The following is a 13,902-nucleotide window of genomic DNA, read 5'->3' on the forward strand; positions in this document are numbered from 1 at the left end:
GGCAGACTGATTACAATCTACTAATCAATGACACCCCCAGCACTCTTTTCTCTCTGCCTCATTCTCTCTCTTTCCGTCGTTTCTCTATTTGCTTGATAAGAACCATCGGGAGGAGCTCTTTTAAGTCAACCTGCCTGATTCCGATCCATACTAGTTCAGATTTAAGTAAGCAGCGTGGTGGGTTCAAGGCCCTGGTCAATACCCCCAATCACCTTCCTATTCACCGCAGAGCAGTGAAAGGTATTGTGGCGGGCTGAGGTCCTTTCAGGTGTCCGTCTGTTTGATGTGGAGTGTGTGAACGTTAGAGGAGAGAGTTGATGGGTCGACCTCGAGATCCGGATGAATCGCTGCTCCGAGTTTGGAAGGTTGAATGCGAGAGGCTAAAGAAGACGAAGAAAGAGACGACCGCTTTGTTGTTTTGTCTCAGAGCTGAACTTTGCTGGACTTCAACTTTGTGCCGTCATAATCACACTGTAGTGCTAATAATGCAAATAATTCTAAGACAATCCCAATAATACTGTTGATTACTGGCATAACTTTATGATATCAGGGGTTCTAGTTCAATATACAAGATGTAGATCAGTGATAAGATCTTCAAGCCAGACAATCATCCAATCACCATTCATGTCATCATTCCAATCATCTTGCCTTCGTTACGTTGGTATCTGAGGTCGCCTATTGTTTTTCTTGCATGAGTTAGTCGACAGAATGTGAAGGGTTTGGAAGCAGAGTGGTCTAACCCACTTTCTGTAGTTCTGGAGAAAAATGGGTTCAAAGTTTTGTGTTTTCAAGAATGGTGTAACATTCCACCGTAATGCTGTATTTGGGTTGTGGGTTAGACCACTTTGCCACTAAAATCTAGACCATAAAATATTACAAAAATTATATAAAATGCAGTAGGGATTTTTTGTGGGTTAGACCACTCTGCTTCTAACCCCTTCATATATAAATGACCATAAATAAAGCATAACATTACAGTCAATAGGTTATTCTAGTCAGCTGAACTAACTCCTCTACTGAACCAGTGGAAAGAGTTGGCAAAAAGTTGTTGTTTTTTTTTTTTTTTGTTTTGTTTTGTTTTTTTTAATAAAATTACATCATTTTTAAATATATTTTTTAAACAAAGTGCAATATTTTGCTCTTAATGCCCTAATGGCTTTTGGAAATACAATACAGTCCACAGCTCAATGGGTGGCCATGAATAATTTATCTGTAAATCTATATATCACTTTTTTAACTAAACTTAAAGTGTCTAATTGTAAAAGCAGGTTTATATGCGCAACGCATTTCATACACAGAGGCAAGTAAAAGAGCTTTACACGGTGTTGTAAAGTGTTTAAAAAGGAAGAAAAACAGCAAAAAAGTAAAAGAACAGAAAAATCTAAATATATATATAGTACAGAGTTTAAGCCATTGAATACTTAAAAGCTGTTCATGAATTTAAAGCAATGGAAAATAAAGTCTTTAACTTAGTTTAAATCTAAGCTTTGAAGCAAATTGATTCCAGCAATGATGAGTATTAATGCCAAAGTTATCAGTGTTTGTAGTTTGAACTCAACCAACTAAACTGTTGCTGTAAATCTAATAAAACAAAAAGGCCTTTATTTGGTCTGTCTTGAAAATCAGCTTTTCTAATTTTAACCTGCAGTTTTATATTAAAACAAACAGTGCAATGAACGAGGGTACTTCCATTTAAGATTTTAATTCTAAAAGACGTAGTTCACTTTGTTGTTTGCTGTAAAGAAGCATTAATTTGTCGTTCTTTCTTCTCGCCCATGGCTAGAGTCAGAGATAGTCGGGTTAGGAGTGGATTTGTCCTCTCAGGACCGACTGTTAGTGGCTGAAGCAGCTCAGACTCATGTTTCAAAGGCCTCCACACTCGACTGATTTATATTCCTCCCTTAAGCCACCACATGCGGCGGTCGGCCTCTGTTTTAAGAGGGTCTTCTCAGGGGATTGTGCAGCGATTGTACCTGCATAGCCCATAAACCATACGGAGAACTCAAGAAGGCCACTTATTGAGCCGTGATGTTCATAAACTGAACTCTGGTCATACAGGACGAGTGTCCAGTTACAGCTTTAAAGACGATGTCAAAATAAAACATATTCTTTGCAGGTTTTTCCATGCTCTCGCTGGCAGACCAGATGAGTCTACTGCAGAGTGCCTGGATGGAGATCCTGGTGCTGAGCATCGTGTTCCGCTCGCTGCCCTGCGAGGACGAGATCGTGTACGCCGAGGACTACGTGGTGGACGAGGAGCAGGCGAGGATCTCGGGCCTGCTGGACCTTCACGTCGCCATCCTGCCGCTGGTCCGACGCTACAAGAAGCTGCGCATGGAGAAGGAGGAGTTCGTCACGCTCAAAGCCATCGCGCTCGCCAACTCAGGTGAGTTTACCTCCACTGCTGGTAAAATACGCTCTGAGAAAATGTGAAAGACTGTTCAATTTACAATTGGCATTCGATGTCTTCTCTGTAATTTTTATGCTTTACAAAGCCGTATGTTTGACACCCCTGATGTAAACTGAAGAGTGTGTGTTTCAAATTATTTTTGGTTGAAGAACATTTAACTTCTCAAAAAATTATTCATTCAAAGGTGCCATTAAGAACTACTGGCTCAGTGGGGCATCACTGCTAACAGTTCTAAACATATATTTTAGTTAAAAACTAAGTATTATTGAGATTTGTAAAGAAAGAACACAGGACTGAGCTGTTTCACTTGATTACATTAGATTGTATAGGTGCACCTAATAAGAGTAATTTAGCCAAATATACATTTCATTTTTGTCTCTACAACAGTGAAGTTGCCTGAAGCCTCATTTGAAAGTGAATTTCAGTCATAAATATCAAATAAATTGAGATAGTTGGCGTTTAAACCCTCTCAAACCCCAAAACCACCATCAATATTGTGTTTTTTAATCAGCACTTTTACACCATTTGTCACAGTCCAGAACTGTAAAAGCTTTTGGATTTTTAACTTTCCGATGGTCCTTGAACCAATCATCTGTGACATATTGTTCCATCTGAATGTTTGATTAAATCTAAGCTTAAATCTGTGATTTTTTTAAAAATCTAAATCACTCTATTCTATATGTCTTGTTTAAAAATTTGCAAACCGTAAACCATGTGCATGAACCAGATACTGTAAAAAAGTAAAAATTCTGTACATCTGGTTGCAACCGTAAAGCCATTAGGGACCCAGCTGTGACCAATTCTACAATTTAATTGATTTATCCAAAGCGACGTGCGTCTGAGAGTAGATAGAACACAAGCAAAAACTATCAGTCATATGAAAAAAATCTGGGGAATTTCTGATTGAAACTGCTGGCAGTGTTTAGACAGACAAGTATTGACAAGTAATAAATTAAAAAACTGATGAATTACTAACACTGTGGGGACTTGAAAACATGTTGCAAATGTCCATTATATACATTTTTAAATCTATCTTGAAAAAAAATTCAACTTTAGTTTTTTTCTGTTTTTTTGATTTATGGCATTATATTTATTTTGCGTTCTCTCTGCCTACATTCATGGTTGTTCAGTTTCCGTAGAGGTGCAGGACTTTATATTGTAGTGAAAAAATGAGTCCACAGTGAGCAACAATAAAAGCACTCAGAGAACGTAGTACTCCTCCAAGGCTGCTCAGTTCTATCATTTCAGACGGCTGAAATCTTGAAAAACGTCGTGACAGAAATCACGGCAACATAGAATGTGTCCATTTAATATAGATGTACCCACAAACAAAATGACCTTGCACTGAGCACAGGTGTGTGTTCTGCATGTGTACGTTATGTACGGATACCGAATCACGTGACCTAAATATGTAGCAGGCGGCGGGAATTAATGGGACTCAGAAACACCTCCACAATTTAATCAATTGTTCCTTGTACGATTTCTGACAAATAAGTCCTGATAAGTCGGCATTTATAGTAGGATCACGATCATGTGATCGTCAGCAGGCAGCTGATGTAGTGTTCACTTGTTGTCATAGTTACAGTGACGTCGTGCCGCTATCTGGCAATGATGCAGAAATCTTTAACAAATCCGTGGATTCAGACTATAAGCTGCATCACTGCCAAAATCTAATCATTTAGTCTTTGTGTCATTTCTGACCTTCCCTGAAAATTTTATCCAAATCCATTTTTGAGGAATGTTGCTAACAAAGAGACAGACAAACATACGCCAGTTGTCACATAACTCTGCCGCATTCCCTCGTGGAGTAAAAATGTCATGGAAGCAAAAAAAAAAAAGGTTAAGTAAACAAAGAAATTAAAGAACAACAACAAAAAAACACATTAAGTGATTTCCTGTATCTCGTGTGACCATCACTTCCACAATGAAGGATCCCTGATAAGAGGGGACATAAAGGTCAGCGGCGTGGAGGTTTAATCTAACACTCCTGCATGTGTGTGTGCGCTATATTTTAATTTGTGTGCGGCTACATGTGTGCGACTGTCACATTGAGCTCCCATTCTCTCCATCTCCATAACAGTAGCTGCCAGTGCGCCGCAGCCGAGGGAGATATATTTAGCATTTCATTAGAAAAACAGGGGCTGTCAATAAAATGTGTTAAGTGGAGTGGAATGAGCGTTGGGGAGCGACGGGCCTCGTTTGTTCCAATGTGAAGATGCTGCGCCCGTATTGACAGTTTGCTTTTCATGAGGCTGGGCCTGTCCCCCACTAATCAATGCCTGTTAGGAGTCTTTTCTCCTGCCTGAGTGGAAAAAAAATGAAAAATGCTGAGCCGGGACCTTTGAGTCCTCTGATGACAAACGCTCCACGGTGAGGATATGGAAAGACGGGGGGGGTGGGGGTGTAAAGGTAAGGGAGAAGTGTGAGAGAGGGAGGCAGGGGTTGAGGGGGAGGCTCAGGGAGGGCGAGAGGGCGACCTCGGCCCGTTTGAACACAGTCGGCGGAGAGCTTCGGCTCCACCGGTCCTGTGGGTGTGACAGCTGTGGAAATTCATGGCCATTGATTTTGTAATTAGCAGAGTATCGACGGGATTGACGCCGGGCTGCTGACGGATTACACGGAAATTGTTTCTTCAAAGTTGGTTTTGCATTCCGCCCCTAACCTCCTTAAACACTCTTCATGTGTGCATTCACACACACACACACACACACACACATTTTCTGACACGCATGAAAACATATTCTTCCTCCTCGCGGCCGCAACCGAGGATCAGATCAGCATTAACATGAAGGTTTCAAATGAAGAGCGCTGGAACACATGTGCGGTCCACATAGCCTAGTTAATTTCCCAAGATAGAAATGCAATTTACACAGAAGGCGACTGGTAAAAGAGACTTAATCAGTCAGTTAGGAACATAATTAGCCTTGTACTTTCCTTTTTTCTGCCTCATTTACATGTTCATACACGGTCTTACTTGAGTCCACAACTTTCATGACACATAACCGATCTAATTCACTCTTATTCGATTATACCCACTACATCGAATTCAGTTTTATTTTTATTGTGTGAAATTGCACTGGGTGGAGGGTGGATTATTAGACATATTGTTATATTCGTCATCGAAGGAAACACTGCCCGCCATGGGTTCGATTCCCCATTTCCTCGTAATATATTTACCCCGTGGTAGTTTCATCGACTCAGTGGTTCGGTCAGCTTGGTGCTTACAGATGGACGTTTGGTTGGTTGGCGGTTTCGCTAAGTCTACGAATAACGTGGCAATAATGGGAAGCTCCGTCCGCTGGCGTCTGGTGTTTTTATCGCTTGCAGAGACTAAAACACCCTCCTCACTTCTCTCTGTGTCCTCATTAGTGGCAACTAAACATACTGTGAAACTTCCAACGGTAACAATAAGCGGGGGGGTGAGGGGGATTATTAGACATATTTGTTACCGAAGGAAACGCTGCCCACCACAGGTTCGATTCCCCATTTCCTTGTATTTACCTCATAACAGCTTCATCGACTCAGTGGTGCTCGACGTGGTGCTTACAGACGGACGCTTGGTTGGCTGGTGGTTCGCTAAGAGTTTGCACTAAACGTCTATGAATAACGTAGTAATAATGGGAAGCTCCGTCTGCTGGCATCTGGTGTTTTTATCACTCAGAGAGACTAAACAGAAGGAGACTGGTAGAAGAGACTTAGTCAGTTAGGAACATAATTAGCCTTGTATTTTCCTTTTTTCTGCCTCATTTACATGTTTGTACACAATCTTACTTGAGTCCACAACTTTCATCCGTCTTATTCAGTTTGATTATACCAACTGTATTGAATTCACATTTTGTTGCGCACAGTTTTATCTGAGCCTGAATGAATTGTGGGTAGGATACGTACACAGATTAGACCCGACACTGCGGTGAATTGGCTGAAAGCAAACCGCTGCTTGTCCATTAAAACGCTCTCTGTCAGCTCGCTCTTTGGAGGACAAGCCTGTTTTTTCTTTTTTTTTTCTCCCCCCTACATGTAGACTTATACATAGAGAGCAGTTTTTAATAAGTCTCAACTGGTTTTATTTTAGAGCCTATACATAAGGGGGCCAACTGCTCTTTCTTATGGAAATGAAGGCCATCTGCCACCATCATTCAGCTGAACGATATCCTAGTAATGCAGCCATCTGAATTCATTAGCAGGGGAGGGGGGGGGGACATATGTGGTCCTCGATACCAAAAGAAATGAATCTTTTTCCCGTCCCACTGTATATTTATACAGTACCTCTCTCCCTGGAGTCCCGGCCACGCACAGGCATTTATTTAAGGAGCATCATTAACCACTAACAAGAGAAAACCTCTCTCCAAAATTGCTCGTGTGCAGAGAGAAGCTACAGGATTTACAATGAGTCAGTGCTGGAGCTGCAGATTTTAGAATAGAAAATGTTTGATTTTTAATTAATACATTCAACAAGTAGCTTTAAAATCATCCGATATGTGTTTTATTAGAGTAGATATCAATGCTGATTATTGGTAATCAATGAAGACCGACAACTGATATTTGAACTGGATGTGAATTAAATGTGATAGCAGAGAACCTGTCATTCATTCAGAACTGGGCTTCTTTATTATTAAAGGTGACTATAACTAAAATAAAATCCTATTACATCAGCACTGTCTGTAGACGCCAAGGCCCTTTAACTAGTTTTCTGACTCCTGGATAAGAGTTGAGAAAACAGCTCTTATCCAGGTTGTTTTCTCCTGACTAGATCCTTCCTTGTGTTGGATGTACTGTCAGATGTACGTCGCTTTGGATAAAAGCGTCTGCTAAATGAAACTGTAGAACTGTAGATCTGAATATCTTATATGTGTATGTATACCTGCCTGAGGAGCTAATCCTTGCAGAGTCAGTAACTTCTTGTAGCCTCCTAAGAGCTGAGCTTTGGTTGGGCTTTCTTTTTTTTTTATTAATTTCTTCTACTTATTTGGAATAAGGACTAACCAATAAATAAAATAATCAGATAATATCTAATATCTGATTATTATATTTCTTATGTTTTATTTATATTGCTATTATTATTATCATTATTATGAAAAAATGCTCTTTTTGAAAAAAAAATTATGTCCACATATTTGGATGCCAGATCTTAGGAGGTCAAATCACTTTTTAAAACCCCCTTTTATACACTTGCGTTTATGTGAAGTTTACTTTTAGCTTTAATAAGTTTTAGTGTTGTATTCTATATTATGTCCTGTTTAATTTATGTCTTCTCTCTTGTTTTATTTTAATTTTAGCTGCCTGGTTCTTCAGTGTGATGTCACTTTTAATTCCCAATTTTTTTAAATTTCTATTTTCTAACTTTTAGTCTTCAATCTTATTTTTCAATTTATAAACTGCCTAGTTACTTTGTTTGTTATGCATGCTAATCTAGTTAATTTTGCGTTTAACTTATTGTCATTTTAACTATTATTTGACTACTCTCTTTCTTGATTGTCTCTGTTTGCATGTTTTAACTGTCAAAGCACTTCGTGAATGCTGTTCTTAAGGGTGCTATATTAATAAAGTATTACTATTATATTATTATTATGTAAAATAGAAATAGGAGTGGTTAAATTAGGATGCTATCCTCTGTTTATATGTAATCAACTAGGATTGATCAGTTTGTGTCCTGCTGTTCTTCTCTATTTTCTTTAACTGTTCCGTCACTTTCATTGTCCACTCAGGTCCAGATCTTAAAGTGTTCTAATTGTTGTTTTCCAGACTCTCTTTTAGTTAAGTCTGTGGCTGCCGTCTAACTTAGCCGTTAGCTTAGCCGTAGCCACTGTGAGAGTAGCTCATTTCCTAGTTTGTGTTCAGTTTTTGCTGCTTGAGAGACTTTTCTGAGACCACAGGTTGACTACGGACAGAGAGAAATGTCTGCATCAAACCTGAAATAGTGCGTCTAATTCATCGATAATCTGTCAATAATTTACAGAAAAATGAAAATCCCTACTTTAACCATGAATATTAAAGATCTTTCCTCCCCCTTCCCTCAGACTCCATGCACATAGAGAACATTGAGGCGGTCCAGAGGCTCCAGGACTCCCTACATGAGGCTCTGCAGGATTTCGAGGGCCCCCAGCACCCGGAGGACCCTCGGCGGGCAGGCAAGCTGCTCATGACCCTCCCTCTGCTCCGTCAGACCGCCACCAAGGCCGTCCAGCACTTCTACAGCATCAAAATGCAGGGCAAAGTGCCCATGCACAAACTATTCCTGGAGATGCTGGAGGCCAAGGCTTGACACCCGAGGCCAGATGTTTGACGGACAGCTGCGTCACCCAATCCGAGGCGTTAGAAAATTAAAGGTGATGTGCCAACTGACGGTGAAGGGACGAAGCGTGGATTACTGAGTCAATTTTAACAATTTTAAACAGTAATAAAAGGAAAAAAGGGACTTGAAATAGTTTTGAAAAAGGGGTGACTATCAAACTTGTCTGACGTGGGATTACGACGATGTAAATAAGGAAGTTGTGTACAGAAATCAAGCAGCCGAGGTCTTGTTATAACCGGAGACCCGCTGCCCTATATCACCTGAAGCTCCTGTGAATCTGTTTCTTATCTTATTTTCATCTCAAAAATGGAAGTGTGGTAAATATAAATGTCCTAAAGAGCTGTACAATTACGTAGCCACATTGTTTTTTTCTTTCTTTATCTCATATTTTCTAATCTCAGTTGTTAAAGCAATAGTCTCTAACTGGTCGACATATAATACGTGTACTGTATATTGTGTGAAATTGCACTGGGCGTTGGGGGGCGGGAGGGGGGATTATTAGACATATTCTTATATTTGTCATTGAAGGAAACGCTGCCCGCCACGGGTTCGACTCCCCATTTCTTCGTAATGTATTTACCTCGTAGTAGCTTCATCGACTCAGTGGTTCGGTCAACGTGGTGCTTACAGATGGACGGTTGGTTGGCTGGTGGTTTCGCTAAGAGTTTGCACTAAGCGTCTACGAATAACGTGGCAATAATGGGAAGCTCCGTCCGCTGGCCTCTGGTGTTTTTATCGCTCGTAGAGACTAAAACACCCTCCTCGCTTCTCTCTGTGTCGTCATTACTGGCAACTAAACATACTGTGAAACTTGCAACGGTAACAATAAGCTGTATTTAAGAGTCTTGTAGCTAAACTGTGTGTCAAAGGACATGACAGCAGCGACGTTTAATGCAATCTAATACTCCCTGTAATGTTTAAAACGTACCTTTGTGACAGTTTTAAAGCTCAATTTTTGTCAGATTGGTGCTTGATCAAACCTCTGGTCATTTCTGAGGCTTTTATTTTGAAATGGTGCCGTAATAGATTGCATTATATCGTGTGTTTTTTGGGGTGTTTTGGCTTTTTTTGTGCCTGCCCTTTTTGTATTCTCAATCTACAAGTGTCACTATATTGAAACACATTAGTGTGTGTGTCGGAGTCGTATATGTGATACCAAAGTCTGTTTTCTAGCCTCATGTATTTATAATTTTAAGCGATTTTTAGCTACCTGGATTTTTTTTCTCTTATAAAATGTGGACTACAGGGTAAAATATGGAAGCAAGCTAAAATTACACATGTTGAATTAACAATAATGCCATTTTTACTCATTTTTGTGTTTAAATTTAACCTCATGGCGCCTTTATCAGATTCACAGGGATTTAAATATTTATAGGCAACAATAATATGATTAGAGTGTCTTTTCTCCTTTTTTAAATTAAATCAACAATCCTTTTTGTGTATTCGTCAGTATAATGACACTTGTGTTTCTGAGAATTCACTATGAACTGAAACGCAGCAAGGATATTGACAGAATATATCTGTATCGCCGTCGGTTTTTAACTAATTAAGGTGCTAATCGTTCAGACAGGCACTGTGCACAAACTTAAGTTAGTAAATCTGTATATTCCAGAAGTGATAGTAGACTTTTAGAGCGTAATATCTATCAGTGGTAAACCAGTTGCCAAATTATTCAAAGAAAGCAATCAGAATAACCTGATGCGGCCATCAGCATATTTCCCCCCCGTCCTGACAACCTGAGCGGGTTTGACGGAACATGTTATCGTAAGATCCGAATAATAATCAACTTAATCAGCTTCTCTTAGGACGTTAGAACACTTTAAAGCAGTCACTAAAGTGTTTAAAGTGCCATTAGATGTAAAGCCGAGCGACCAGTAACTCCTCCACTAGATGATTAGAACCTAGACTACAATTCCCATAATGCACTTCCCCAGTTGTTAAGCAGTCAGTCCATCTGCAGTTGAAGCGAGGGATGTGTCGCCTAGCAAACCAAAGCATGGAGTCTTCAGATACCAGTCGGTAGTTTCCACATGAATATGGATGTTCAGTAAATCAATGCTGCGACGGCGACGACAGCCAAACATTTCTGTTCAGTCGATACACGCATCGATGGGTTTGTCGATATGAGATGCCATGTGAAGTCTGTGGTCTCAAAAAGGGACATTTTCCACACCAGAGGAAGCAGAACACTTCAATAAACTACAATCTGATCCGCCGTTGGGTCGCCCGGACCTCCTCGGTGCACTTTGATAGCAGATAATTGTTTCCCAACTTTCCTCCTCCACCCCTTTTCCTTTTCTTCTCCCAAATTAACACGAGAAGAAAAATAAAAAGAAAAAATGCTTCATTTATTTTCAGACTTCTAAAACGGTTCCACTACATCCAATTAATTCTAATTGTCTCCTAAGCTGAAATTCTCAATAGAAATGGAGCAATTAAATTTCTGCTTTGGCTCTACCTTGGGGACGAGAGGCGTTTTATTTCGGTGGATGGCGGGGAGGGTTCGTCTAAACCTTTACAGAGGCGATTTCATGGGCGTCTGTAATAGTTTCCCAACAGAGCGATCACTGGGCTATGCAAGGCAAATATGGCCACCTATGTGTTTGTGGAGCGTCGGGCTTGACATTTAGTTGTGCTTTGTTTACAATGTGGACACACTGTACAAATGTATTGTGCATATTTCACTGTACTATAACTGCTGTGCTTTGATATAGCTATGATCATTTGTTGCCAATTTACCGACTTCCTCTCAAATCTGGAGCCCACCGAATCCCTGCGTGATACGAGTCAGAGGATAATGACTCAACTGAGCGCTTTACGTTTGGTTTAAGGTGGGATATCGTCTTATTTTTCCTTTTTTTCTTGTGTCTTTTTGTGCTGAAACACTCTCTCCCTCTCTGTGTGTGTTGTCATCGATTTTGGTTATCGGCACAGCAGGACGTATAGCGAGCGACGTCGTCTAGATCCTATACCTCAATTCATATTTTGAAAATTACACTGGGTTTGGAAGCGGGCCATGGGTTCCTCCTGGGAATCAGTGGCACAGAAATAAAGTGACATCACCGGCTGGGTATTAAAAAAAATGTAGATGAACTTACTGCAATTGGGGAGCACATTCCTCGGAGGAGAAAGCTGCTTATTCGCTGTTCCATTTGTGGACTTACCTTATCTCCATGCACTCTGAGATGACGAGATTTACATAAAACACGGAGGAACCTCCCCGGCCGTCCCGGTCCGCGGTGTATAGAGGACCCTGCTAGGTGTACGTACCATAGACATGTGATTACCCAAGAGGTTTACCCCCCTCAAAAGCAATATGTTAGCATTTGTGATGTATGAATCAAGCTAAAAGGGAGCTTTGGTTGGTTTTAATTGTAAACTCACCCTGCGTTTGGAGAAAGGACGGGCTAACTATGCACTATGTTCTGGAAGACAAAGGGAAAAGTGCTGGAACTGAGCAGCGAAAGTTTCTCCCCAGACGGTGTTGTGTGGCATTTTCTTGTGTTTTGTTTGTTGTGTTCATGCCAACTGTATATCCATGTGTAAATATATGCTTTTTTTTTGGAGTGAGTCAGATCTAACTGCACTGAATGTACAGTGACAATAAAAATCACATGGTTTATGTAATCACTGGAATGTGTATTTAAGTCAAAGAATTTGTTGTTTTGCTGATTTTGTCGTCATTTCAAGATCGCTTATTGACGATGTTTTGACCTATAGAGACCATTTGATTTCATGTTCGGGTTTTTTTCCCGCATAGAGGAATTTTTGAGTCACCTCCGAGAAGATTTTTAGCCTTCACCAATGGAAAAACACCAACGAAAATTGAAAATCCAATACTACTTTTGTTAATTATGGTTAAATTTACTCACGTCCGAAACATTTTGTCGTTTATCAATACACACTACCGTTCAAAAGTTTGGAGTCACTTAGAAATGTCCTTATTTTTGAAAGAAAAGCAGTTTTTTCAATGAAGATAACATTAAATGAATTTCTAATCATCAATTAGCCTTTCAACATCATTAGCTAACACAATGTAGCATTAGAACACAGGAGTGATGGTTGCTGGAAATGTTCCTCTGTACCTCTATGGAGATATTCTATTAAAAATCAGCTGTTTCCAGCTAGAATAGTCATTTATCACATTAACAATGTCTAGTCTGGATTTCTGATTTATTAAATGTTACCTTCATTGAAAAAAAAACTGCTTTTATTTCAACAATGAGGACATTTCTAAGGGAAACAAAACTTTTGAACGGTAGCGTATGATCATATTTTCATCAAAATAATCAATCTGTTAACATTAATAGTAATTTTATGCTCCGATCTTGCATCTTTTACCCACATCTTATACATTGGATGAGTCACAAACAGTCAGTGCGTACATTTTATTTGTTATTTATTATCCTTTATTTAACCAGGAGAAAGAACCTCTTTTTTCAAGGGAATCCTGGTCAAGAGAGGCAGCAGCAAACAGTTTAACACAGTTAAAATACAAGCAAAAAAATTAATAAAATAGATTAGATTTACAAGCAAATTATGAAAAACATCTTGTGGAGTCGACCTCAAGAACTCGTCGTTTGGATTGAAAAGAGCTCAGTGGGGCGCCCGTATAGCTCAACGCGTTGAGCAGGTGACCCATGTACAGGGCTGGTCCCTGACGCAGCTGGCCCGGGTTCGATTCCCGCTCGCGGCCCTTTGCTGCATGTCTTCCCCCGACTCTTCTCCCGTTTCCTGTCTCTCTCTCACTGCACCTGTCCAATAAAGCTGATAAAAGGCCAAAAAAGTAACTTTAAAAAAAAGAAAGAAAAGCGCTCAGTGAGATTAACTCGGATAGTTTGTGGTCTCTCTGCGACATCTTCATGCTAAAGCTGCAGAGTAAACATGCATTCACATGTACATTTAGCAAGATGCTGCCGTGGGGTGTAAAGGCATCCTCCGTCTACACGACGTCCCATTTGACCTCCACCACCGGCTGAATGCACATCTGACACACTCCTTTCTTTTGTGGTGCAATCCTGTGGAAGTCATTTCATTTACTGGGCTTTCAACTTCAGCCAATATGGGGGTCGTCGGGGCGGAGTGAGTCTGTGTTTAATCAGCCTGCCACAAAGCATTCTCCTAAACAAAATCAACCGCGATGTCCGACGAACGCAGAAGATTGAATTAAACAAATAAATGGGCTTGTCACTTTTTTCAT

General features: G+C 40.2%; 1 protein-coding gene across 2 annotated transcripts in view; it reads left to right on the forward strand.

Annotated features, from left to right (window-relative positions):
- LOC111568924 (steroid hormone receptor ERR2-like) overlaps nt 1–12,329 on the forward strand; it is a 56,190-nt gene extending 43,861 nt beyond the window's left edge. For both annotated transcript variants that reach the window (XM_055016171.1, XM_023270800.3), the window contains exons 6-7: nt 2,117–2,386; nt 8,428–12,329. In XM_055016171.1, the coding sequence (XP_054872146.1) occupies nt 2,117–2,386; nt 8,428–8,672 (515 nt within the window). In that variant the 3' untranslated portion in view covers nt 8,673–12,329. The remainder of the gene's footprint in view (nt 1–2,116; nt 2,387–8,427) is intronic.
- Nucleotides 12,330–13,902: the final 1,573 nt, after the last annotated feature.

Source organism: Amphiprion ocellaris, chromosome 12, assembly GCF_022539595.1.
Source record: "Amphiprion ocellaris isolate individual 3 ecotype Okinawa chromosome 12, ASM2253959v1, whole genome shotgun sequence".
NCBI lineage: Eukaryota > Metazoa > Chordata > Actinopteri > Pomacentridae > Amphiprion > Amphiprion ocellaris.